Source organism: Anolis sagrei, chromosome 6 (assembly GCF_037176765.1).
Source record: "Anolis sagrei isolate rAnoSag1 chromosome 6, rAnoSag1.mat, whole genome shotgun sequence".
NCBI classification, from domain to species: domain Eukaryota; kingdom Metazoa; phylum Chordata; class Lepidosauria; order Squamata; family Dactyloidae; genus Anolis; species Anolis sagrei.
The window spans coordinates 95,262,739-95,290,221 of NC_090026.1; the positions used below are offsets into that span (position 1 = coordinate 95,262,739).

Consider the following 27,483-nt stretch of genomic DNA (forward strand, 5'->3'; position numbering starts at 1 on the left):
ATGCGAACATCATAGAAAACCAAAACAAAAGAGAATTGAGTTGAAATTTAAAATATTTTTTTCATAGTCACCAGTTTTGCGGAGAGGGAAATCATCCTTGGCATCTTGTGCTCCTGGTAATGGGTATTTGTAAGAAGGAGACGTTCCACTTAAAGGTGGAGAACTTTGATCTAGTGAAGTATGGTGAGCAGCCCTGGAAAATGAAAGGAAAGGAACAAAGGATCACTTCACTGACTAGTGTTTTGTGATTAACAGTAATTGTTCATCCATGTTATCCAAATATTTTTTTCACTGTGTACATGTTTTTAACATTTATGAAAAGTGCTCACTTTCCAGTAGCATGCAGACAAAATTTGCTATTTCGTTAAGAACTGCTGCATTTTAATGCAAACAGATCCCTATTAGCCAGGTAAATATACCAAAATTCAATTGTATACATTGAGGATGCCTGCCATAGACGTGGGCGAGACGTCAGGAGAGAATGCCTCTGAAACATGGCCATACAGCCAAGAAAACTCACAGCAACCCAGTGATTCTGACCATGAAAGTCTTTGACAACACAGTGTAACATCATTCTACTTTCACTATTTTTATATAAAGCACTCTTAGTCTCTAAAGGGACAATCAGTATTATTGGGAAATTTTTAAAAGTGCAGGAGTGTATCTGCACAACAAAACACTGATACTTTTTAACTGTCATGTCTTCATTTTAAGTAATCCTCAAATTGGTAGTTAGAGAGCTCTAATACACTTCCCTGAACTACACCATTTTCATAGAATCATAGAATCATAGAATCACAGAGCTGGAAGAGACCTTGTGGGCCATCCAATCCAACCCCCTGCCAAGAAGCAGGAATATTGCATTCAAATCACCCCTGACAGATGGCCATCCAGCCTCTGTCTTTCCCTATTGTTGTTGCTGCTGTTATTTACTGTTGATATGGTCAGAAGATTAATCAATAAACAAATCTATCTATCTATTATGTTTATTTATACCCTGCTTTGTCTTTCCTGAAGGAGACTCAAAGTGGCTTATAATTAAAAGTATGACCACACAATTTAAAATATACAAACATACACACTCTAAAACAGAATTAAACATTACAGTATTAAAAATTCATAGTTAAAATTTATTAAAACATATTCAAAGCTAAAAATCACAGAGGGTACCCCTGGCCTATCAGTCTGATATGACTGTAGTGTAACCACATGGTTCAGCATAATTTTATTTAGGTTTTTGCCAAGGGAGAAAACATATCACTTTTTTGGCATTTTATAATTCTATATTCTGATCTATAATTTATCATTCTACCAACTTAAATAAATCATTTCCTTAAATGAAGAAAATGTAGTGAAACATATTTCCTTGTTTGTTTTTAGGATGAAAGAGAAACCTCACTAAATCTGATTCTTAAAATCTCACTCCAAACATTAGACTTTAAATTGCAAGCATTATGAGTCTATTGTCCAATAAAAGGTTATTGAAGAAGAAAGCAGAACTTTATACAAGAGAGCAAAGAGCTTTATAAAAATGAATGCAGCAGCACACAAACACTAATCTGAATTTCTCATTTAGAATTTTGATCTGAAAACTGCAGCTATTCAAACATATATATTTTTTAAAAAAATATTTTTCTTATTGTTAAGATATCTGAACAAAAATAGAGGAAATAAATACATTTTGAAAGCATGTGAATAAGCATGTTTTACATGGACAACCACATTCACCTAACACCAGGAATCCTAGAGCAAAATTAGACCACAATGTCAATGAGCATTGGCCAGGTGTAGTGCATTTGTTCACATATTGTTCCTCCATTTACAAAAATGATTCAACAAACCAAGACATGAAACATGGAGTTTTGATTTCGCTTAGACGAATTTTATTATTTGTGCTTGGATTACATTTTTTTATTCCTTTTGGTAGTATTAATTTTTGTTTAATGTTAGCGTATACTACATTATTACCAAGTTAGGAATGTGGGATTTTTATTTAACATTAACATAAGAGTATTAAGTTCATACATTTTAAATTATAATTTATGACATTAAATATTACATTAAATGTAACTGGTGTCGTGCATAATTTAATATTGATGTATTAATACATGTAAGCTCATCTAAATTCATTTTGCAACTGCTTGTGGGTCATTCTGAAATGCTATTTCCCCTCTATAAAGTCTTATTCTTCTGTGAACTGCTTTGACCATAGTGATGATTTTTTTATTATATGTGAACCTGGAATTGTTTTGTAATTCAATTAGTCGTTAAAATATATATGTCCCTTCTCTATTTGAGGATTATTGTTATATGCCTTCACGCATAGCTTTGCAAAAAGAGGAGCAAAGATTAAATGAACAGGCAGGGTTTTTTTTTTTTTTTGCTTGTTCACATTGTGATTAAACCTGGATTCATGTGTTAAAGTCACGAATTAATGTATATTAATGTGCCAAATTATTAAACACCAAGAGTATTAATCTAAATGAAAGATAACAGATAAAATTTATTTCTATTGCTGATAATTCTAAGTGCAGTTAGATTAATTCCTAACAACAAGTCTAAATTGTGATTTTCCAAAGAAGCATAAAGGTGAAAAGTCATACCCAGAAAAGATACAGCTATCAATATGTAGAATACAATCATAAATAAGGATGTATAGTAATCTTCTCAATTTCTTATAATTTTTCTATGTGCAATATTTTCATGTTTTACATGCTATTGCTCTGTTATATTCAATATATGGCAATCATTTCCTCTGCATTTGTAGTGTTTCAATTTGTTTCTGTTTGCAACTCATGCTTTGAGATGTATATCTTGGTTGAAAAAAAATAGCAGTGCTTGGAAGCATTGCTTTGGGGCTATATCTCCCTCTACTGGCTAGGGGAATTTGGGGAGTTACAGTATTGTAAAAAAAAATTCTAAGCACTGGCTCACAGATAGGGAGGATCCTTCTACCACAAAGGGGGAGTGGGGATGTAACTTATCAGACGGTTAAACGTACGTGTACCAAAGCTTGGGATGTCGACTAATGGAATGATTCTTCCCATTGGTTGTAGGATCTTTTGTTGCTGATTTACTCAGTAGAAACTCTTGAAGTTTCTGCTTCACCTCTGTACTGGCCACTGCTCCTAAAACACACAAGAGTTTTTACTTAATCTCAACCGGCAGAGTACTGAGAATTCATTAATAAAGACAACCACATACAACAGCTGTCCATGAGTAAAAATAAAAAAGGGTATTGGACAGCCTCTTAAATTCCATCTTCTGAGTTTGTGTTGGGTGATATAGGAAGAACCAATAGAAACTAGTATTATGTATTTAGGAAGACATGTCACAAAATGGTGAACTCTAGATATATGACATTCTAACTCCCAGAATCCTCCAGCTGTAGTTTCACATATCTGCAATGTCCCAGCCTGAAAAGGGTTGCCTCAATCTAAGCCACACACACACACACACACACACACACACACACACACACACACTTTATCTTCCTGAATATGTTTGTGACTAACATCACAATCATTTGCATAAAGTAAATTCATAAGTTTAAAACCAATATGGGAATTCCTTTGAATCCAAACATGCTTTACAGGGTGGACTTTCTCTAGGCCTATCAGCCTTAATCCATTTGATGAATTTTTTAAAAACCTGCTGGTTGAATGTAAAGAGGCACTTAATAGCCACATCTAAATGGTCCCACAGAAAACTAGAAGCTCAGTTTGGCTTTTTCATTAAATATTAATCATAAACATGTCTGGTCTTTTGAACTATCGAATGAATTCTTTTCATTCTGTATCAAGGTGATTGGCTACAGAGAGCTCTCAATATTTAATCCATAAGATATAGTCCTGTAAGCTTCACTGTACTATGATGGTGTGGTCATTCCTTCACAGTTTCAGTTTATTTCTGAGAGTACTATATAAGTTATTTGTGGATTTATTTTTACAAATGGAAAGTAGAAACATCTTTTAGTATGTTGAAGACTTGCTTCTGGTATCATCCCTTTTTCTTTTACTGTAAAGTCATTGTTCTTTATATTAATGAGCAACAGGAATGCATTAAACATTCAAGGTTTTATTTGGCGAGAAGGAACAGCTAGAGCCATATGTCAAATATTGCAGTCATTAGAGAAAAATGAGAGTCTGAACATATATTTGATATTTTCGAAGGCAAAGTACAATGAGAGGGGCATACCACATAACATATGTGTCATTGTGATCAGTGAAGTAGCACAGGTCCCATAGAATCTTGTTTCAAAAGCTAAAATATGTCACTAGGCTACTTCTAAATTTATATAATTTCCCCTATAAGCTAAAACCATCTTTAAAGGATGCCGTAAAGTTCTCAGTTTTGCTGAATATTAGCACACACTTTAACATCAAGGAAAATTCCAGAGGGATAATGAGTGCATTTGAGGGTTACAATTTGTTACCTACTGTAAATAGCATTTTGAAACACAGAAACTGTCATTTTTCACTCCTATTCCATTCGTGAGGGGAATTATATGTATCTACCTCCCCCTAGTGAGTATCACATTCCAGTAATGTCCTTTTGTTCTGAATTTATTTGCCTTAAAGCCTGAGACACAGAGTGCTATATAAGTTAAAACGCACTGTGCTGTGACTGAATGCTGTGTGCACACATGCAAGTGTGCAGAATTTTTTTCAATTCAGTTAATAGGACTGATGGTAAACCTTAAGAGAAAAGCTGCATATTGAGTCTGAATGGTAGTTTATTGCCCAGCAATACACACAGGCTTTAACAAAGGGAGAGGAGGGGATGATGGAGGAGGTAGCAGCTGTCAAGCCAACTGATCTCAGGCTGAGTCTAGTCTTTCAGTTTGTGCCTTGACTGAGGACATCTTACTTTCTCGACTCCTTTCTTTGCTCCTGATTGGAGGTAGCTGCTCCCGCCGATGTCTCTCCAATTCCTGTTCTTGCCGCTGTTGTTCTAGTTTCTGCTCTTTCTCAAGGAGTTCTTGTTGTTGCTTAATGGCTAAGAGTTCCTGTTGTAACTTGCAAAGAACACAGCATCATGAGAAAGTGAAGGTTTTAGGATACAAGTAGCCACAAGAAGTTTGTACCAGTGGTCCTACTACAAACTGAAGTTGAAACTAATGGGAATTAATTTAGTTATAACTGACTTATTCGATTATTTCAATTGGCTTTATGGAGAGATCATGTCTAGGTTACCCCTGAAGTGTCTAAATCAGTGGTTCTCAACCTGTGAGTCCCCAGGTTGAGAACCACAACTCCCAGAAATCGTAACAGCTGATAAATTGGCTGGAATTTCTGGGAGTTGTAGGCCAAAACACCTGGGGATCCACAGGTTGAGACCACTGGTCTAAGTTATTCAAAAGGAATTACTCTCAATTAAGTCTATATATAATGGAATCATTTGGGTCAATAATGAATTTTTGCTTTTCTGATTCCTTGTTATTTCCACACTGAGCTATTTTGCTGAGACACTGAGAACAATGAAAAGGCATGAGCATGAGAGACAAATCAAAAACTCTTTTTGAGTTTTCTTGCAATTCTTAAGAGAAAGCCCATACTTAATTTTCATTTATATTTGAGGACTCTGTCTTTCTTTTTTTCAAATCTATTTGGTTTATTTTTGTTTTAAAGAAAATATAATCCAGAAGTAAAGAACATTTGCAGATCTATTTGCAAAACTAGTCCACAAAAGAATTAAAGGCAATTTTGGAGCCATATATACTTGACTCTCTCAGGTTACTATATAAAGGGAAGGAACAGTTGGAGCCATATGAGGTGTTCACAACTTCTAGAGATATAATTTTTATTTGAGGAGTTAAGCCATTTATAAATATGAATGAAATTCTGGACACAGGCCTAGCAATGAAAAGTATCACCACAAGCATTAAACTGATCTTCTGTGCAGTTCTGACTCAACTCTGAAAGACTTGCAAAAAGACTTGCAGAGAGCCATTCCTATGATGTATGATGGCAAAATAAACTTTTAATACAGGACAATCAAAGGGATAGCAAACTTACATAGGCTTTCATCACAAAGAATGCTCATAAAAAAACTAACAGTCCACAGTTCATTATTCAACTATTCTAATTTTTTATGAGACATGTCCCCTTTCTCATGTGACTGTTCTTTCAATGTTAAGCCTACTATTCTGTTCTTTGAGGAGAAAAGAGACATTTTGCTACCTTTATGTGCTCCTGGATTTGAGCTTGGTGCTGTCGTGTGAGGTTCTCATGCTGTTTCTGAAATTCTGCTATCAGGAGCTGCTTCTGAATTTGCTGCTGCTGCTGAATCAAGAGGAGCTCCTGCTGTAGCTGCTTCTCACGCAACAGTGGGTCCACCATAGGAACCATCATCCTGAGATCTGTTCGCAAATCTAATGGTGTGATAGGTTCTAAGCCCACGGGAACTTCTGATTTCACATCCCCTAAAATAGAAGAAGAAAAACAGAAAGAGGAAATCGATTTCCAGCTTTGTAAAATCATGAACTGAGTGGACAAAGTTCAATGACAAATATCTTCCTCTACCTTTATAACACATGGGGAGCAAGTAACAGAAGCTAATTCTTTGACCTATTGAAAAGAGCAATTAATTTTGTAATTATCAAGAACTGCCCACAGTCTATGGAATTTGCTTCCCAAGGAGAAAGGCAGGCTTTTTTTTATATAAAAAGAGAGAAAATTATAACAATTTCTTAGAGAGAATTTAAGGTTTCTCTCAATTTTTTCAACAAATGTACTATGCATCAGAAATATTTTGATAGCTCATTAGTTTGAAATGATGGTTTTTAATGTATCAATCTTTTATACTTATTGGTATATACTTATGATAAGCTATGAGACATAAACATATTTTCCTAAATCAACTTTAAGATCTAGTCAGGGGGTGCTATGGTTTTTAACTAGGAATATGTTTTAATGGATTTTAACTGTGATTTTTTAAAATACTGTTTATATTTAATTCTGTTTTAATGTATGCTTATTTGTATATTCTAAATGGTATGCTAATGCTTTTATGTAAAGCCGCTTTGAGTCTACCTTGGGAGTGGGGTATGAATAATAACAGCAACAATTTCTCTGGAGAATGAGTACTGCAGATAGATTAGAACTGTAGCAAACAAGACAGACAGAGAACAGAAGAACAGAAGATCTGCATATAATGCATCCTTCTGGGATTTGCTGTCACAAAATGTCACAGTGGCTAAGGACATAGGTGACTCTCTTTTAGATGTACTGAAGAATAATTTAGCTAACTAGAACCTTCATGTTCAGTACTAAGAAGCACACTAGTTCCAGTGGAATGAAAATCAGGAATGGGCTGTTATTTTCACACTTCATGAATACCTACAAATGATCAGTGGAGCACCTAAAGAATAATAGAGTGGATTAGGAGTGTTATATTTTTACCCCCTTCCTATTGGCGTTTTCCCCCTTTACAATACTAGAGAAGAAATAGAAACAAATGAGCATAAATCCACACCACCTTAAGCATTGTATTTTGAGCGATGTCACTTGACATTTTATATACACTTAAATCATAGCACTGCCATGATTGCAGGAATAACATTTTTGTTTCTGTTGCCCTGATGAATGCATTTACTTTGGAAGAAACTGCTTTCTAGTAGAAAACGATAATACGGTATGTTGTTAAAGTCAAAATCTGTAACCAGATACATGCATGCTCTTCTGGTCAATGTTCAGCTTTAACTGCACCACTGTAAAAGGGCATGGCTCAGTGTAAACCTGCAGGTCGTTTGGGCACCTGCAAGGAATACTGAGCAAATTCCCTCAAGTTTTAATTTAAACATAGGCCCCTAGATCACAAGAAAGCTGCCTTTTGTCAAGGTAAACTGTCAATCTATCCAGCATAGTATTGTTTATCCTGAATGGCAGCAGTTTTTTCCTCATCCCTACCTGATGCCAGAGATTGAACACCAGAATCTTTATGTGTGCTACATTTCGACCACTGAAATGTAGGTTTTCTTAGTATTAGTTATTCTAAGGGGAACAAATACAGGACTTCTAGGGAAAGGAAGACTGGAAGGAGACAAAGGTTTGTTTTTTTTTGGGGTGGTTTTTTTTTGGTCGTGTGAGGAGTGACTTGAGAAACTGCAAGTTGCTTCTGGTGTGAGAAAATTGGCCATCTGCAAGGACATTGCCCAGGGGACGCCCGGATAAATTTTATCATCCTTGTGGGAGGCTTCTCTCATGTCCCTGCATGAGGAGCTGGAGCTGATAGAGGGAGTTCATCCACCTCTCCACGGATTCGAACCTGTGACCTGTCGGTCTTCAGTCCTGCTGGCACAGAGGTTTAACCCACTGTACCACCAGGGGCTCCGGAGACAAAAGTCATCATCCTACATCAAGGAACTGAAACATGATACTTTATCTTGAACTGAAACATGATACTATTACTCCCATCCGCCCATATATTCTTTTGATGGCAGGGCACCAGGGAGCATTTTTGAGCCCAGGGATGGGCATACTGGCCAATGTCTGACATGGTCTCAAAGGTTAATGCACCCCCCTTATAGCTTTTTACAACGGCCCACTCCTACTCTAACCATTTGTGTCTCATCCCAAATTCTCCCCGCACTGTTCCACATATCTATCAAACTTTGGGGGGGGGGGGAGGGAACTGGGGAGAAGAAAAAAGAAGTAATTCAGACACTGAAGAACCAGCTCATCTCAGCTCTAAAGGGGAAGGAAAATTGAGTACACTCTCTTATCCCTTTCCCTTGGAATAATGTTTCTCGACCTGTGGGTCCCCAGGTGTTTTGGCCTAAAACTCTCAGAAATCCCAGCAAGTTTACCAGCTGTTAAGATTTCTGGGAGTTGAAAGCCAAAACATCTGGGAACCCACAGGTTGAGAGCTACTGCTCTGGAGCAAGACAGTTGAATTTCTTTCATGCTCTCTCCCCTCGTCACCAGTAAACAGCAGCCCTTCCCATGGCTTCTCAGTTGAGGTGGGAAATTTTGGATGTCCCTACAGAATGATCCCTTGAGCTCCATCTTTTTGAAGCATTTAACTAGCATAAATAGCCCAATGTAAAATTTAAGAATTCATATAACTGATCTGTCTTAAGAAATAGAATTTTATGCATCATTTACATGTGTTTGTGTGTGCATGTTATCACCTGTCAAGTTATGGCAAAACCATGAATTTCAAAGAATTTTCTTACACAAGGAATACTCAGAGGTATTTTTGCCAGTTCTTTCCTCTGAAATATAGCCTAAAGCACCAAGTGTTTCTTGTCTTCCTTCTAAGCAGAACTGACCCTGCTTAGCTTTCATGATCAGGATGTAGTGCAGTTAGGATATCTAGGCTAAACAGGACCCCAAACCCCTTTCTGTAGCTGAAATAAGAGCAAGACCTGTGGTGCAAAAGAAATCTGTGTGCATTTCATCCGGTAGAGGGCAGTAACACACAAGCCTATTAGACAGCTATTTTCAAAAGCTAACCTATAGATTACCCTTTATGTCTGGATACATATATCAACAGTGCATACATCTGGAGATAGGAAGAGTATTCCATTTTTACTTTAAAGATAGCATTTTCTTTCTGTATATCTCTTCTTTTTATTCAAGAATACAAAGTAGAAAATATATTTTCCCATAAATTGTTTTTTTTTTTCAAACAGAAATGTGCAGCATAATTGTAAGGGGGATTTTTTTTGTCATATATGCATATGTTTTCAAGATTGTGACAAATCCTTTCAGAAATAATCTGCTCCCCCGCCCCCCGGTACTGATTGTGGAAGATGCTAAATATCTTTTTTTCCTATTGCCAAACAGATATCAATTGTTGCTGTTGTTGCTAATGGTAGGAGCATTTATAGTGCTATTTACTTTGTCAAATAGCTCTGGTGAATCTCAAGGTATCATTTGCGTTTCCTGCTTTCCACCCTGCTAGAATTACATTATCCAAGTCCTGGCTTTTGTTCGAAGTCTAATCACAAAATTGCAAAAATCACCCTTAAGTTACAAAAAATACCCTTGATTATAAATAATTGTCTCAGACCAAAAAGAAAAGCGGATAGCCAGCAAGAGCCCAGTCCTTTCATCCAATTTATTCTGCAGCAAGCCACATTCCATTTGTCTAGACTAAATATAGCAGCGTTTATACAAGAAATCAATAGTGCTTGGAGAGAGCAGAGCAAAGACATGAATATTTCATCAAACTCACAGAGAAATGGCAATCAGCAAACTGACAGCTCAGTGGAGGCTGACTTCTCCGGCCTTCCAGATAAGTCTTTGTTATTTGGACGATAGCTCATCCCCTTCAAGTCCCAGTCTTATCACAGGCACTTTTCTATTTTTAGCATTAATTGCATTGTAGGTGACAAAGGCTTATCATGTTTAAAGTGGAGAGATAGATTTTCTTACATCCGTTCTGCCACATAATAAGCCTCACCAGGAACAATTGAAGTTACTAGAGCTGAGCAAAAATACTGCTTCCCAAAACTGCCAATTGGAGCCTTGTCTGGTCTGGTGCCTTCAAGTGGTTTTGGACTACAGTTCCTATCAGGTTCAGTCTACTCTCATGTATTTGGCAATATGACTTTCATGAAAGCCACACCTTCTGCCAAAAATGGATTGCTAAAGCCACATCTTCTGGCTACTTTGTCCAACATTTTCTGATTTGATGGCTTTTATAAAAGTCACAACTTCTGCCAAAACTGACTTCTTCATTCAGTATCTCCTGATTTAATGACTAGATGACTGACAACAGAAATGGACCACCACTTCTGTTAGGAGTCATGAAGGAGGAAGGAGACTGGATCCATTCACATTTTCTTATATAGTACAACCTTACAAGATACTGGTTTGGATGATTACTATGCAGCATATAGAGACATGTCACATTATTATTTTAAAAAATAGGAATCAAAGCACTTGTGACTTTACTGAAAGTGATCCAGCAATCTATCAATAGCTTCTCAACAACACATCACAAATAATAAATTACTAGTGAAGGAGGCATCCATTTTGATAACTTCTAGAAAACAAGAAGCTATGGCATCATGTTTGAATCTTCAAAGATACTTTACATCTACAAATATCATTTCATACCATTAGACTGTCAAACAGATTTTGGTTATTCTGAAAGATCTTTTTGACCTATAAAAATAATTAGCAAAAAAAAAAAAGCTAAACAACTTTTAAACATGAGTGATTGTTGCTGTTGTTTTTAAACATTTTTGGGATTTGGCAAATCTATCATAGAATCAAAGAGTTGGAAGAGACCTCGTGGGCCATCCAGTCCAACCCCTGCCAAGAAGCAGGAATATTGCATTCAAATCACCCCTGACAAATGGCCATCCAGCCTCTGCTTAAAAGCTTCCAAAGAAGGAGCCTCCACCACACTCCGGGGCAGAGAGTTCCACTGCTGAATGGCTCTCACAGTCAGGAAGTTCTTCCTAACGTTCAGATGGAATCTCCTCTCTTGTAGTTTGAAGCCATTGTTCCATGTCCTAGTCTCCAAGGAAGCAGAAAACAAGCTTGCTCCCTCCTCCCTGTGGCTTCCTCTCACATATTTATACATAGCTATCATATCTCCTCTCAGCCTTCTCTTCTTCAGGCTATCCCACGTTATCTACTGCAGAATTGCCCAATTCAATTGCCCAATTCAAAGTCAACAAGGTGTGATCCAACTAGATCCTAAAGCCTTCCTGGACATAATGCAATCAAGTGTGTCCCACTGACCACTATGAGAGAAATGCTGCTATTGGCCTTGATGTAATATCAAACTCATAGAAACTCTATCATAATATTATCTTGGCAATATTTACTTATATGTTGCTTACCACTGGCTTCCTCTAAAACTGAGTGAGTGCTACTTGCCTAAGGTCCCTTCAATATGTTTTTCCATGGCTGAGTAAGGATTCAAACTGATATCATGTAGAAATAGTTCAACATTCAAATTACTATATCCCTTGCTCTAATGCAGTTGTTCTCAACCTATGAGTCCCCAAGTGTTTTGGCCTACAACTCCCAGAAATCCCAGCAAGTTTTCCAGGTTTGGGGATTTCTGGCAGTTAAAGGCCAAAACATCTGGGGACTCACAGGTTGAGATCCACTGCTTCAGTGGGAGGGTGGAAAGGAAAGAATGACTGAAAATTGATAAAATACTACCCTCACCTCAGGCTTATGAAATGGCTGCAGTTCTGCCACAGCATTCCTTCTTCCTATTAGGATAGCTCTCAATTCATAACACCAAACTATGGTAACAGATTTAATATTTTGCATACACGTCTAAAATGAAAGGTAAAAAGAAAAGTAAACAGGGATATGCTTTGATATACAACACTTTCATTTCCCAAGAGCCTAAATGGAAAACACAGATGACTGCATACTTCTAAAACGTCACTCAGGGGCAGTGAAATACTAACTATTCAGTAAAAGAGTACAAGTTTCTGGCAAATTGCAAACATATTCAAGCATGACCAGAAATGCCTCCTAATTTCAAACATTCAAGAAGTTCTTGATTAAAGGTTTAATGTCCTAGCACTTAGCAAGCAGTTTGGGAGTGCAGTTTTATCAGCCTGCTGTCTAGCATACGCGTTTCAAGCTAACTTCTTGCTATTAACTGGTGGGAGACCTTAAGGTCTGATGACTCATAGAATCATAGAGTTGGAAGAGATCACATGGGCCCTCCATTCCAACCCCCTGCCATGCAGGAAAAGCGTAATCAAAGTACCCCAATAGATGGCCGTCCAGCCTCTGTTTAAAAGCCTCCAGAAATGGAGCTTCCACCACACTCCGAGGAATAGCTCTTACAGTCAGGAAGTTCTTTCTAATGTTCAGGTGGAATCTCCTTTCCAGTAATTTGAACCCATTGCTCCAAGTCCTAGTCTCCAGGGCAGCAGAAAACATTGTTGGCTCATGTTTAACTTGTTGTCCACTAAGACTCCCAGGAGTGTTGTTAAGCCAGATGTCACTCATCCTGTATCTCTGTATTTCATTTTTTTTCTGCTTAAGTTAGTATCTTACAGTTGTCCTTGTTGAAATTTGTTTTGTTAGTTTTGCCCCAACTATCTCATCTTTTAAGGTCATTTTGAATTCTGATCCTATCTTCTGGAGTATTAGATATCTTTCTTAATTTGGTGTCATCTGCAAGCACATTATCTAAACCTTAATCCAAGTCATTAATAAAGATGTAATGGAACTGGGCCTAGGACCAAAACCTGGGACACTCATTAGTCACTTTACTCACAATGAAGAGGACTGTGGTAAGCATCTTTGGTTTGGGTTTCTTAACCAATTACCAATCCAGTCCACATTTTACTAATGTGTTTGAAAGAAGACCATGGGGGATCTCGTCAAAGGCCTTACTGAAATGAAGATATGCTACATCCACAACATTCCTTGCACCTACCAAGCTTGTAACTCTATCTAAAAAGAGATAAGATTAGTCTGCTATAACTTGTTTTTGGGAAATCTATGTTGAATTTTAGTAATTACAGAATTCTTTTCTAAATTGTTACAGACTACCTCCTTAACAATCTGCTCCAGAATTTTTCCTGGTATTGATGTCAGGCTGACTGGATGTGTCCCTCCCCTTTCCCACTTCTCGAAGATTGGGACAACATTCTGCATGTTTTGTCAAATGTTCAAGGAAGGCTTAATTTAATCCTTCAGTCTGGCTTGGAGGTCTGTAGTAGACCCCCACAACTACATCTTTTTCCATCCTTGTTCCCTTAATTCTTATCCAGGTGCTCTCAAGCTGGTTTCGAGGATTTAAATCCTACATCTCCTCACAGGTATAAACATCCTTGACACCCACTATATTTTAGAGCAGTAAGGTCTACTGCTCTAAAATAAGCTATAGCCCTCCATTACTATATTCCTATCATAGGACTCATCCCATCAGGTTATAGTTATGCCTATTATGTAATAACTGTTTTGTTGTCCTAAAATTTTCAGTTCATCTTGTTTATTTCCCATCTCTGGGTATTAGTGTAGATATATTGAATCCCATGGGATATGGCCTGTAGCTGTTTATTTGAGATTATTGCTCTATCACTGCTTGGTACTTGTTCTGCTTGTCCAACGCTCTCTTTAGCCTTTGGACTCTTCTTTCTGGGCCTTGATAAACTACTGTTCTCGGGGATATTGTCACCTTCCCACACACAAATTAATTTAAAGTCTTTCTGATCAGTTTGTGAGTCTTTCAGCAAAAACATTCCTTCCACCTTCTGTGAAGTGCAGTCATCCTGTGCCAGAAGCCCATTTTCCTGAAAAAGCAGACTATGGTCCAGGAAACCAAATAGTTCCTCCTGACACCATCTGTGGAGCTATTCATTCACCTCTACTATTTCTCTCGCTTTTCCTGGACCACACCATGCAATTGGAAAGAAAGATGAAAAACAATCTGTACATTAAAATCTTTTAGCTTTCTTCCAAGAGCTAAAAATCCTTTTTGGTCTTTTGAAGACTATGCCTTGCAGTACATGAACCAACAGGAAAGGGTGGTGGTCAGTGGACTTGATGAATCTCATCAGCCAGTCAGCTACATGGTGGATTTTTGTCCCAGGGAAACAGCATACTTCTCAAGACATCCTGTCACATTTACAAATCACTGCTTCCGTTCCCCTTAGGAGGGAGTCCTCTACTACCAGCATACATCTCCTGTAGGCCTGTTTGATCAAGAAAAAAATTGTTTCTAAAATCGATTTGTAATTGGGGTGTTTTTTTTGTTTCGATATTTAAAATATTTACAAAACTTTCCAAAAAAATGTTTTGTTATTTACGAAATTTCGTAAATATTTACAAAACATTTTGTAAGTGTGAATGTTGCAGTAATGGTCACCTTGATTAGCATTGAATGGCTTTCATTTCTCCCACCCTGGACATTCCATAGATAAACTCCATTTGCCTAGTTTCCAACAGACCTCTGAGGATGCCTGCCATAGATGTGGGCAAAATGTCAGGAGAGAATGCTTCTGGAACATGGTCATACACTCATACAGCCCTGAAAACTCACAGCAAAAGAGCCTGGATGGATGCAACCTTCAATTTGTGGCAATCAGATGGTATTGGTCTCATCTCAGGCGGGCCACGGAGGCAGAGCCGGCGCTGCAGGAATCCCCTCCCCGGCTCCTGCGCTCCGGCTCCGGCTCCTGCGCCCTCCTCCTCCTCCTCCCAGCTGTGTTGCAGGAAGTGCCAGGAGGAGGAGGAGGAGGAGGAGGGCGCAGGAGCCGGAGCCGATTGGATGGCGTGCGGAGGCCGGTTGTAAGGGTGAGCGCGCGCGCGCGCCATCGAATCGGCTCCGGCTCCTGCGCCCTCCTCCTCCTCCTCCTCCTCCCAGCTGTGTTGCAGGAAGTGCCAGGAGGAGGAGGAGGAGGGCGCAGGAGCCGGAGCCGATTGGATGGCGTGCGGAGGCCGGTTGTAAGGGTGAGCGCGCGCGCGCGCCATCCAATCGGCTCCGGCTCCTGCGCCCTCCTCCTCCTCCTCCTCCTCCTCCCAGCTGTGTTGCAGGAAGTGCCAGGAGGAGGAGGAGGAGGAGGAGGGCGCAGGAGCCGGAGCCGATTGGATGGCGTGCGGAGGCCGGTTGTAAGGGTGAGCGCGCGGGGGCCGGGCGCCCAACAGGCAGGGGCGGTGCTTGGCTCACTGGGTGTGCGCTCGCGCCGCCCCTTCGCCCCGCCCGCCCCATTTACAAAACGGGCGAAAGCTCGTAAATACTGTGGGAGTTGCCGTTTCGATATTTAAAAACCCTTCCGGGTTTGAAAATATGTTTTGTTATCGTACCGTAAATGCAAAAATTAACGAATGTTTTACGAATTACGAAATTAACGAACGAAACCGCACAGGCCTAATCTCCTGTGATGACTGACTTTCCTTTAAGGTGCTCTGCAGATCTCCAGAGACCTAACCCTGCTGTTCTTCTTCCTGTTCCTCTTCATTTTCAAATTGATTCTCTAGCTCTAAACTCCTAGAAATAAACTCCTCAGAGACATCCCCCCCCCCCCCCCGCATTCATCAAGAACAATCCAGTCAGTTAAGTCCAAGACCACCTCATCCTCCTCAATGTGATCATGTGCTGCATCTATGGTTGGGAAAAGAGCTGCTACTTCATTCTGTAACTCTAGATTCTTTGTTTGTGAACTGTCCTCATCAGAGACATCCCACATACATTTGTCAAGGGCAGCATTCTCAGTTGTATCTAAGAAGCTCTCCTCTTCCCCAATGTATTCTGCTTCATTATCAACAAACACTTGACTTTTTAGAACACTCCAAAAATCGGAGCTCCCCCCAAGAAAAGCTCACCTGAGGAGAAATGAAAGGAGTTATGAGAAAACCTCAAAAATGTGTCAGCAGTTGAATCCCTAAAATTTATCCCAGCTTCTGCAGTACTTCCTCATGCTTCATACTTCAACATACTTTAACTCATCCCCTATAGAAATTATTACCAACTAAATCAAGCAATTCTCACTTTTCAAAAATGGTTAGTTTCCTTTACAAGGAATCTGAGCTTCTTTAAAACAGCCAGCTTCTGCTTATGGTGAGCTAAAAATAGGATGGAGATAAATGTAGATTTAACCTTCACATTTAGTAAAGTGCTTAAAAGATGAAATTGCCGTGATGATGCCAACTAACTGGTATTCAAAAGCATGTATGTTAAGATACTTCCTGTTGATACTCGTTGTTACAGAATTGAGCCACATCAGTTTCACATCCTGAATTGCTTGGTGATGCTATTGCGACATCATATTATAATAATCTGCAGGCAAAGCAGTCCTTCTTGCCAAACAAGGGAAGTGCAGTAAGAAGATCCCGGTTGTTCCAGAATCCAGTATGATAACCAATGCCATAAAGAAGTTTAAAATGTAAAAGATTCCCGTGGTAAGAAAGAGAAATAAATCAATGATCTGGAAGCTCACAAGCCAAGGAGAAAGAGCTCTAATGATCACCCAAAACTCCCAGCAGGTTCTTTTGAGGATAGGATGCAGTGGTTCTCATCGCTCAGTTTTTCTTTCTTATTGACTTCCCCATCACTGTTCCTTCCCATGATAACAATCCACAAATGCTATGGGTTTCTCCTCTGTGTCCCTCAAATCTGTTTGAGGTGGGTACTTACCCTGCTAAAGTTCTTTATCAGCTACATCAGCCATACAGTATCTACTTACATTGAGTGAAGAACCATTACATAAAGCCATTGGGTTGGGAGCCATTATCTGGAGTCACTGGGTTGGGAACTAGTATCTGGAACCACTGGGTCAGAAGCCATTGGTTTGATAGCTATTATCTGGTTCCAATGGATTGGGAAATATTATAGGGAGCCAGATGCCTTTGTCTAATTGACTCCTCTGTGTTGCATTACAATGGATGATAGCACCCCTGTTTGTTTACATTTTTCAGAAGGGCAAGTTTGGATGTTCAATTAAAGGATTACAACATTGTTTGGGAAGCCATAGATTGCAGAGACATCAAAGTGAAGACTCACCATATATGAACAGTATACCTGTTGGTAAGTAACAACTGTATAGGCAAATCCAAAGTGCATTCATATTATTATTTGGAAATCTGTCCATCAAATTCAAATTCAGGCTTGCTCCCAAATAACAGTAGTTCACTGATATGAGAAGCTTGACCTCAAGGACAGATGTGATTCAATTACTCTAAATCAGGTATGGGCAAACCCAGGCCCAGGGGCTGGATACAGCCCCTTGGCCTCTTTTCTCAGTCCCTCCCCTCTCTCACACCATCTTATCCTTCCTTCCTTCTCTCCTTCCTTCCTTCCTTCCTTCCCTCACTTCCCTCCCTCTTTCTCCCTCCCTCCTTCCCTTGCACCCTTTCATCCTTCCTCTCTCCCTCCTTCACTCTCTCCATCTTTCTCCTTCTTTTCTTCCCTTTTGTCTTTTCTTCCTTCTCTCTTTCTTCCCTCCCTCCATTCCCTTCCACCCTTCCTTCATTCTCTCGTTCCTCCCTCCATCTCTCCCTTCCTTCCCTCCTGTCCTTTCATCCTTCCCTTCCATCCTTTCATTCTTCTTTACTTCCTTTTTGTCTTTCCTTCTCTCTTTCGTCTTACCTCCCTCCCTCGACTCCCTCTTTCTTCCTCCTCTTGCTCTTCCACCCTTTCATCCTTCCTTACTTCTTTCCTTCCTGTCTCCTTCTTTCTCCTTCCTTCCTTCCATCCATCCTTCTCTTTCACGCTTTCATCCTTCTCTTTTATCTTTCCTTCCTTCTCTCTTTCCTTTTTACCTCCCTCCTTCCTTCCTTGTCTCCCTCTTTCTCCTTCCATCTTTCCCTTTCACCCTTCCTTCTCTTTTGTATTTTCTTCCCTCTTTCCTCCTTCCTTCCCTCTCTCCCTCTTTCTCCTTCCATCCTTCCTCCCATCATCGAGCAGCCAGTCTTCTTAGCAGGGAGTGCTAGCGTGCAGCCCCCAAGTTAGAAAGTTTGCACATGCCTGCTCTAAATGACAGATGTCATGCTAAGAATGTTCACCAAACACAGTATAATCTCTGTTCATTTTCTAAAGCAGGACTAGTCAACTGTGGAAGGCTAATAGGTTGCATTATTCACCAAGAAGATCTTGGATGCACCCATCACTGAAACTAATGAATCAATCAACCAAAATAAATAAAAACGTTTTTACACCCAAATAATTCCCAGAAGGTATAGGGAGCATTGGAGAAGAGCAAACCACTGACCACCTGCTGCAATGCAACCTGAACCCTGCTACATGCACAATGGGCGACCTTCTTGCAGCAACACCAGAAGCACTCCAAGTGGCCAGATACTGGTCAAAGGACATTTAATCAACTACCAAACTTGCAAATTTTGTGTTTTGTCTGTCTGTTTGTTTGTTTTGTTCTGTTAGAAATGTAATACAATTGACTGATTGCCCTGACACAACAAATAAATAGGGAGCATTTTCACCAGGAAAATTCTTTTTTAACACCAGGGAGTTAGCAGCAGCCCAGCTCCTCCCCAAACATGATAGAAATTACAGTAGAGTCTTGGTTATCCAACCTTCACTCATCCAATGTTCTGTGTTATCTAACATAGAACATGTCCAGGGAGGGAGAAAGAAAGAACCCTTGTCTGTTTTGGTGTTAAATTCATAAATACAATAATTAATACATAACGTTATTGTGTACTGAACTGCTTCTTCTGTCGATTTGTTGTAAAACATCATGTTTTGGTGCTTAATTTGCAAAATCATGCTGTATTTTAATGTTTAACAGCCTTTTCTTTAATCCCTCCTTATTATCCAACGTTTTCGCTTATCCAACATTCTGCCAGCCCATTTATGTTGGATAAACAAGACTCTACTGTACATCCATTCTATTTACAGGGTTTTGGGGGTATTAACATCTTTTTGACCCAAAGGGGCTAGATACAGCTCAGGGGCTTTACTTTGATTACCTTATTCTAAAGTCTATCACAATTTCAGCACTGCTTTCAGTTATTGTGGGTAGCATTGAGGACACCTGACCATTGATATTATAATGGTCAGGTGGAATGAAATGCCTCCTACCACATCACAATAACATACTTAGTTAAATTTTCATGAATCTCAGGCCTATACAATTAATCAGTATATATCCAATCCTTGTTGGCTTTAGGTGTATTTATTTATATGTCTCTTCTGTCTAACCTTAATATCATCCTGTTATTTTTTTTAAAAAAATCTGCACATATAGAAATCATATTTATTTTCATGAGATGCTTCCCTTAAAGATAGCACATTTTATTGGCATTTCCCCCTAACAAATCCATTTTTGTATATATCTTTCCATAATAATCTATATTGGCATTTTGCTTAATGTGTATTTTAATGCAGTTTTAGTGTGGAGAACTGTATTCCAAAATTTGGAGAAGTGTTAAATGTGAAAAATTATGGTTTGCTTTGAATTTTGGGTCAGCCAAATATAATCTTAGACTAATATTGCTTTCCTATCAGTATTAACCACCAAGATTTAAAGAGAACCCCTTCTTCTGTGAAGGGGTTGTCTTTAAGTTAAATGAACCCAATGGTTGCATCCTATGAATATAGCCAAGGTTGTCATGTACCCCCATATTTCATGCATTCAATAAACTGGATCCTGACTGGCCAGGAAAGGGGACTACAGGCTGTAAATGAGGGCTTGTGGTAAAATGCTTCTTCTTTATACAATTTTAAAAAATGAATACATCTAGTATTCTAGATAGAGTAAATTATGAGAACAATTCCACTATGTTGATTCTCCCTCCCCCATATGAAATAAAACATGTGAATACTCAAGGATGAGATGGATTCTTCATCTCCTATTTGGGAGAAAGGATTAGAAAGTTATAGAGAGCTAAATGGATAGTTCAAATCCAACTTGAAGCATACATAAAAACTGGAATTCTGATAGTCATAGTTCTTACAGGCAACAATTCAAAACCTGCTTCTGCTACATCAAATAATATTTCTAGTGCATGTATATCATGGCAAGATGGTTGCGTCAGTAAAGCCAAACTCCAGATCTACTCAGGATGAAACTGTACCTGCTCTTCTGTAAGCTAAAATTTATCTACCTCCACAGAAACCTTATACAGATACTTATGGAAAGGTATCTGACTCATCTGTAGAAAATCAACAACATCAGTAGTCTGAAATGCAATCTAATAAAACAGCATAAACAGTTCACACTGCCATTACTTTCAAGAAGCTTTAGCAAATTACAGCAGAAACCATTGGTGAACTGCAATAGTAATCACTGGTGTCATCAACAGGGTACTTCCTATTGTTCATCTGATTTATAATGCTAATTTCTCTTGATTTCCTGAATAAGCATTGTGCTCAGTCCAAATGTTCTAGACATTAAGCAGCTTTTCCAGAAACTGTAAGCACCAAAAGCTGTGTCTCATTTATATTTGATTAACGAATTTTGCAGACATGCAGAAATACAATTTTTATATGTTGATAAAAAGGATGACATTTCTCTGGGGTTTAACAAACATTTATTGTTCTACATTCTAATTAGTACAGAAGCAATAGGGAGTTCCTACTGGATGAAGAACTTTTTTAGTATAGGCATAATTCTGAATCTGCATTATCCTAGCAAAATTCTGAAATGCTATGTAGCTGAATAAACAATTTAGTCATTGCTAATTTTTTAAATGCAAGTTTTGATTTTATGGATAGTTTGTTTTCATTCCTGACCCCACCATAGACATTTGTAGGAAATATTCAATATATATAGTAGGCTTCTGCAAAAATTTCGAAAGTTTTGTAAGTGGTATTAAAATCTGTTATCCGACACATAGGTGTGGTTGCGTCTAAAATTTACAAATCCAAACTTACCCAATCCCTTTTCATTTTAAATTTGTAATGCTCAGAAGCCTTCCAAAGTCAGTTTCACATTCATGGTAAGCAGTCAAAAAGGCTCTATTTCCTCTTTAAATTAATGGTATCTTGCCATTAGAAGAGGAAAAGCAGGGAGAAAGTGGAGTTTGCTGAGAAAGAAAGTACAGTACTCTGGGAAATGTAGTTTGGGAAGGCAAGGAGCCCAATGGCAGAGAATACAAAAGGCCCTGCCCTAAACTACATTTCCCAGAATTCCGTTCACATCAGAAAGCTCCAATCAGGAGAGGGGAAAGATTTGTCCCTCCATAGTAGCTGCCAGCCAGAGGTCCAAGAAATTGTTGAATCTGCAAAGAGGATAACTGATACTTCAATTCTAGTAAGTAATTCTGTGCTGAGCGCAGAAGAAATCCCTAAATGGATGGTCTTGGGGGGGGGGGGTCCCTTCCAACTCAACAGAAGCATATTTATTTATTTATTTATTTATTTCTGCTACTTATACCCCGCCCTTCTCACCCCCGAGGGGGGACTCAGGGCGGCTTACAAAGAAGGCACAATTCGATGCCCTTATACAAATACATACAAATATAAAAAACAGTAATTAAATAATTAACAGATTAAAAACATCAATATATAGCACCATAGCACAACAGTAAGCAATCTCATGGTCAGTGTTTCGCGTTCCATAGGTCCAATAGGTTAAAATAGGTTCCTACAATATTTGCCCTTCATTATGGTCCTTCTTTTTAGCTGCCAGAGTTTCCGAAAGCCTGGTCCCACATCCAAGTTTTCAGCTGTTTCCTGAATGAGAGAAGGGAGGTCGCTGTTCTAATCTCCCCGGGGAGTGAGTTCCACAAGTGTAGAGGCTGGATCTCTGTCAGGAGAGTGTTGATGATGCCCTTCTGCCTGGAAGAAGGGAGTTGGACTAGACAGCCCTTGGGGGTCCCCTCCAACTCAATAGAGGAAGCATATTAATTAGTTTAGAGGCTGGATGGCTATCTGTCAGGAGAGTTATGATTGTGTCCTTCTATCTGGAAGAAGGGGGTTATGCACAATTACTATAATAAAAAGTAACAAAATTTCATTACTCTCATCATAGTAACAAAGTTTTCACTAACCATACTTTTGAAACACTTTAGAAATGAAATGCCAGTGCCCCAAAATTTTGTAAAGACTTTTGAAACGTTTTTTTTATCAATTGCACATACCTATACAGAGAGTTTCACATTTGTACATATTAAACATTTTCTGAAGCAAAAAAGTGGGTTTAGTTTACTACTTCAGAGTGCAATCCTGACTCACTAAGACAACAGAGGACTGGGGGTGCATCTGCATTGTTGAATTAATGCAGTTTGGCACCATCCCTCAATGGTATCAAATCCTGAGAGGTAGAGTTTGGTGATGCATCGGTGCTGTTTGGCAGAGAAAGGTAAAGACATTGAAAAACCGCAACTCCCATTATTCCATTGTATTGAGCCATGGCAGTTGAAGCGGCAGAGGACTGCATTAATTTTGGAAGTAAGAGCTGAAACTGTTTCCAATAAAAATGTCTCTTATACTATAGGCAAGAAATAATATCTAAGACATTTTGCTGACCAAATGATGTTTTTACTTTTATAACTTTTTGAAAAAGCAAACATAGTACCAATCTGCTGAGACTATTTCACACGGCACCAAAAAGAGCTTCTGTTGTTTTAATAAAAGCTGGTTTTTACCCTTCAGGCATTTTTATCTCTACAAACTTCACAGCTAGGCAATTTAGCAAATACACACTTTGAAGCAAAAACATGTCACATATAATAATAATAAATGTCTAATATGAGAATGCCCTTGCCATTAATGGCCTCTGTCATTTAGAGTGATCTAAAGGGCAAACATTTGTTTAATTCTTTTGCTAAGCACCAGCAGCTTCATCATGCATACCCTTACTTCATTATCAGACAGAAGAACCAATTATTTCCAAAGCCACCTTCCTACTATGTAAGATTATAAAAAGAATGCATATATACACACACAAACACACACGCACATATATCCATTTGGGAACTTTTTTTAAAATGCAGAAAAGAGTGGGCGTTTTATGCAAAAAAAGAGTATCAAAATGTGCAAATTATTATTGAAGCATGCCTTTCAAATTGAAGATGAGACCTACCTGGTGTAAAGAGTATTACAATTTGCCTGTCATATGCAGTGGTATATATGTGTGTGTATGTGTGTCTGTGAGAGGGAGGGGGCACTTCCAGTATTTGTTTAGAAAGGGAAAAGAAGGTGGGAGTTTTGTTATCTCATCATGATTGCAGTTTTGGGAAGTATAAAATATTGCCCACACTAAAGTCATGTCCTACCACGTTATCACACCTGGGCATTGAAGCGGGCAGACCACACTTCTGCCACCTGCAGAATTCTGGAAAATGTAGTTTAAGGCAGGGTCTTTTGAATTCTCAGCTACAGAGGTCCTCACCTTCCCAACCTACATTTCCCAGAATTCTGCAGGTGGTAAAAATGTGAGACTGCCCGCTTTAAAGCCTCGGTGTGATAACGTCATTAGCTCACTTCTGACATTGGAGAAGAACACAGCCTATAGGGCTGATTCCCTGCTCATTTAGAAGTCAAGAAGTAGTAGTTTCCTCTGTTAAACATGTTACCTACCTAAAAGAATTTGTAAATGTACACATCTGCACAGGGAGTCTGGATGCATACTGTGAAATGTACATTAATCATCATCAGAGACTAATAAAGATAGCAACAGTTCTATTTTGCATTTTCTTGAATTCGTTGACAGCATTAACCCCTCCCCTCCCAAATTTATTTATTTCCCCTTAGTAGATCTATACTAAGGAGATGATGAAGACATCTGCTAATTTAGGACCAAATAATCTAATATTTTCACTAGCACTTTAATGGTTGAATTGGGCTGCAGTTGGGATGCTGTACGATTCGTTTTCATGGCAATGTGTTAAATTGATTTTTAAATTGGAGTTTTGTAATGTGTGTGCTTCTGAAAGCTGCCCCAAGTCCTTCTGGGACATGGTGGTGGGGTATAAATAAAGTTATTATCATTATAACTACTAGATTTAAAAACAATGTTTACAGCGCAACACTATAGATATTTAGTTAGAATTAAACTTCACTGCATTCAACGTGTGATTGAGGCCTTGATCTGAAATGGAAAAAGATAACTCTAATCTCCACTAATGTTAATGGAAATTTGAATTCATACACGGACATTTGAGCTTCATTATGTACTTTAAGCTTCATCATATACGGATATTTGGTTTTTTTAAAAATAGAAAGAAAACAAACATCATGCGCTGCAATTTGGTTTAAAGAAATCATATGTGACCAGTGGTTTTTGGAAGAGAACCATCTGTTTCAAAACTCTGTAAAACATTTGCCTTTGTGACATTAAAATTGTTAATTACAGTTAATTTTTTCTCCCAATAAACATTTTGCAATTTCTGCCATTATTTTGTATAAACTGTTTTCGTTGTCATAGTTTCTTTACCACAGCAGTTGTTAAGAGTATTAAAAAGCCAAACTTATATGAGTTATCAAGTACTGTTTTACAATTTGTGTTGCTCACATTCTTGTTGATCTGAAAGACTAGAATTTTTTAAAAGAACACACTTGCTCTTGTTTTGGGGAGAGTAAGAGAGAAAGCAAAATGATCTGAAAATGTAATTCTATTTTTTTTTACAGTAGTTATTAACATCGTTGTATATAAAATAACCTTCAGGCTACATGAAGAAGGTGTATATGAAACACACATGAATTTTGTAATTAGATTTGGCTCTCATCTCTAAAATATTGTATTATGTATATGCGAATATTCCAAAATACAAAAAATAATTCCAAAATCTAAAACACTTCTGGTCCCAAGCATTTCAAATAAGGGATACTCAGAGGCCTGACCTTTTTGATTTTCAAACTAAAAAAGACTGGGTGCATCCAAAGTACGGTGAAGGTGTAATAACTCAACTACATTGAGTTATTACTGTTACTTAGCAAGATGACAGTGTCGCTCTTTTGCATGTAGCTAACATTTCCGTTAATTTTTTAGTTATGAGGGTGTAAACTCCCTAAATAATGGAGGAGGAATATCACAAGATTCAAATACTGGTTTATGATGTGCTTATGCTGTTGCATCAGCACCACTTTTCAAAAGCAGAAAAGACAGTTTTTAGAACCACAACCACCATAGTAATTCATTACATTTTAAAAGTAACCTTTGATTTCTGTTCACATTTCAGTGGTTATCAACTCCAGCCAGGCCCGTAGCCAGGATTTCGTTTCGGGGGGGGCTAAAAATTTTTCAGGGGGGGTTTTGGGGGGGGCTGAGTTTCGGGGGGGGGCTGAGTCTGAGTGAAAAAGGGTCTAGCCTAGCAAACCTTTTGTATCGTTACCCCAATACCCCCATGCATATGGGATATATTGAGTATGGTGATCAGATCATGATATGAATAAACATAACAGTTTAAATAATGCACCAGTAAGGCCTTTTCGCGAACCACCATGAGAATTTCGGGGGGGGCTGAAGCCCCCCGAGCCCCCCCCCTGGCTACATGCCTGACTCCAGCTATGCATACAGCTGAAGAATTAGAGAACAAAGCTGCATATGAAGCGAGGCTCTACTGTAATATCTTTGGCAGAATTAATTTTTTAGTAAAGAACAACATGAAACTATTCTACTCTCTGTATACAGAGGTTTAATTGCTATCAGTTGAATCTTACTCCAAAATTTGGCACCATGATATAGCTTTACACAGTATTTGAGAGCAGTAATTTAGAGAAACACGGTGGCCTGTGTACCAGTCTGTCTTGAATTTCAGGGAAACTACATGAATCCAAAAGTGAAATGGAATAGCTACATTACCAAACCCTGACAAACTGGGAAAGATTGCAAGCCTACCACATCAGATAGCTTGAGAAGCAATGATTTAAAGAAAACATGAAGTCATTGGTGGTGAGATTCTCTACCCTGCTTTGGTCACATGCCCACCTGAATTAATGCAAACATTTATTTAATTTAACTGCATGCATTTAAAAAATAATAATTTAACATTTCATAAGTGTGTAGCATTTTAAAGATAAAGCCTGCAGTAACATCTCCCTGATAAGGCTGGCCTGATAATCCCTAGTTGCTTTATCCTTCTCCAGTATAGCTTGCCTTTATGGAGTACTCTCCAAAGATACATAAAGATTCCACTAGATCACTGTAGTGCAACGGGTTAAACCCTTGTGCCAGCAGGACCCCGGACCGACAAGTCAATGGTTTGAATCCGGGGAGAGCAGGTTGAGCTCCCTCTGTCAGCTTCAGCTTCCCATGCGGGGACATGAGAGAAGTCTCCTACAAGGATGGTTAAACATCAAACATCTGGGCATCGTCTGGGCAATGTCCTTGCAGGCATCCAATTCTCTCACACCAGAAGTGACTTGCAGTTTCTCAAGTTACTCCTGACATGGAAAAAAAACCCCCCTGTGGTTGTAGTTCCCAGTTCAGCCATGGTCATTCAGTCACAATCTTGAGTCAAAAGAAGAATTTGTATGTTATCACAATTGTCATCTACAGTGCTATGGGATAGAATGATTAATGGATTGAAATACATGTATTTCCTAGTCCTGTACATTCCTTGTTTTTATTTGGCATTTTAAAAACATCAGTTTGCGATGCTACAAAAAAAGCACCAGCTGAACATTTCTTCTTGAAATGTACAATTACCTTGATTTATATCCTACTACTTCTTTCCATGTCATTAAAATGCTGTCATTTAGTCTTCAGAGTGACTATAATCTTCTTTTGTGGGTGTGGGGGAAAAGAACATCCTGAAAGTAGGAGTCTTTACATTTTTATTGTACAATGAAACCTGCCACAAGCAAATAAGTAAGCTAAAGTGGCAGAAGCATTGGATTGCAGTGCTATTATAAAACAATCAGACTTTGTATTAAGATGCTGAAGAAGAAAACTACTTGATGGGGTCTACTTCCATGAAGGGAGGTATACAATTACAGCATAAACTATTAAATAAATGCATAGGGTCCTATTGTTAGATTCGTGCATGAAGCGACTTCCAGGTCAAGAATGAGACTGGTGGAAAAGGAGTTTGATCCAGACATCACAATGAGGGATTGGGCACAGAAAAAGTCAAGAACAGCAGTGTCAAGGAAGCAGAAATATTTCTTTAAAGTGTTTTCTCCAGAATGGGAGTACCA

At 38.6% G+C, this 27,483-nt stretch overlaps 1 protein-coding gene across 11 annotated transcripts in view; it reads right to left on the bottom strand.

Annotated features, from left to right (window-relative positions):
* The window catches only part of HDAC9 (histone deacetylase 9), a 491,112-nt gene that overhangs the window by 253,190 nt on the left and 210,439 nt on the right, over nucleotides 1-27,483 (bottom strand). For 6 of the 11 annotated variants that reach the window (XR_009631775.2, XM_060782129.2, XM_060782128.2 and 3 more), the window contains 4 exons: nucleotides 6,183-6,424; nucleotides 4,870-5,017; nucleotides 3,002-3,128; nucleotides 72-193 (listed from right to left, as the gene is read on the bottom strand). Coding sequence is in view for 10 of the 11 variants with exons in the window: in XM_060782129.2 (XP_060638112.2) it covers nucleotides 72-193; nucleotides 3,002-3,128; nucleotides 4,870-5,017; nucleotides 6,183-6,424 (639 nt within the window). In the remaining variant the exon portion in view is untranslated. The remainder of the gene's footprint in view (nucleotides 1-71; nucleotides 194-3,001; nucleotides 3,129-4,869; nucleotides 5,018-6,182; nucleotides 6,425-27,483) is intronic. The other 5 variants (XM_060782133.2, XM_060782138.2, XM_060782132.2 and 2 more) reach the window with 3 other exon arrangements.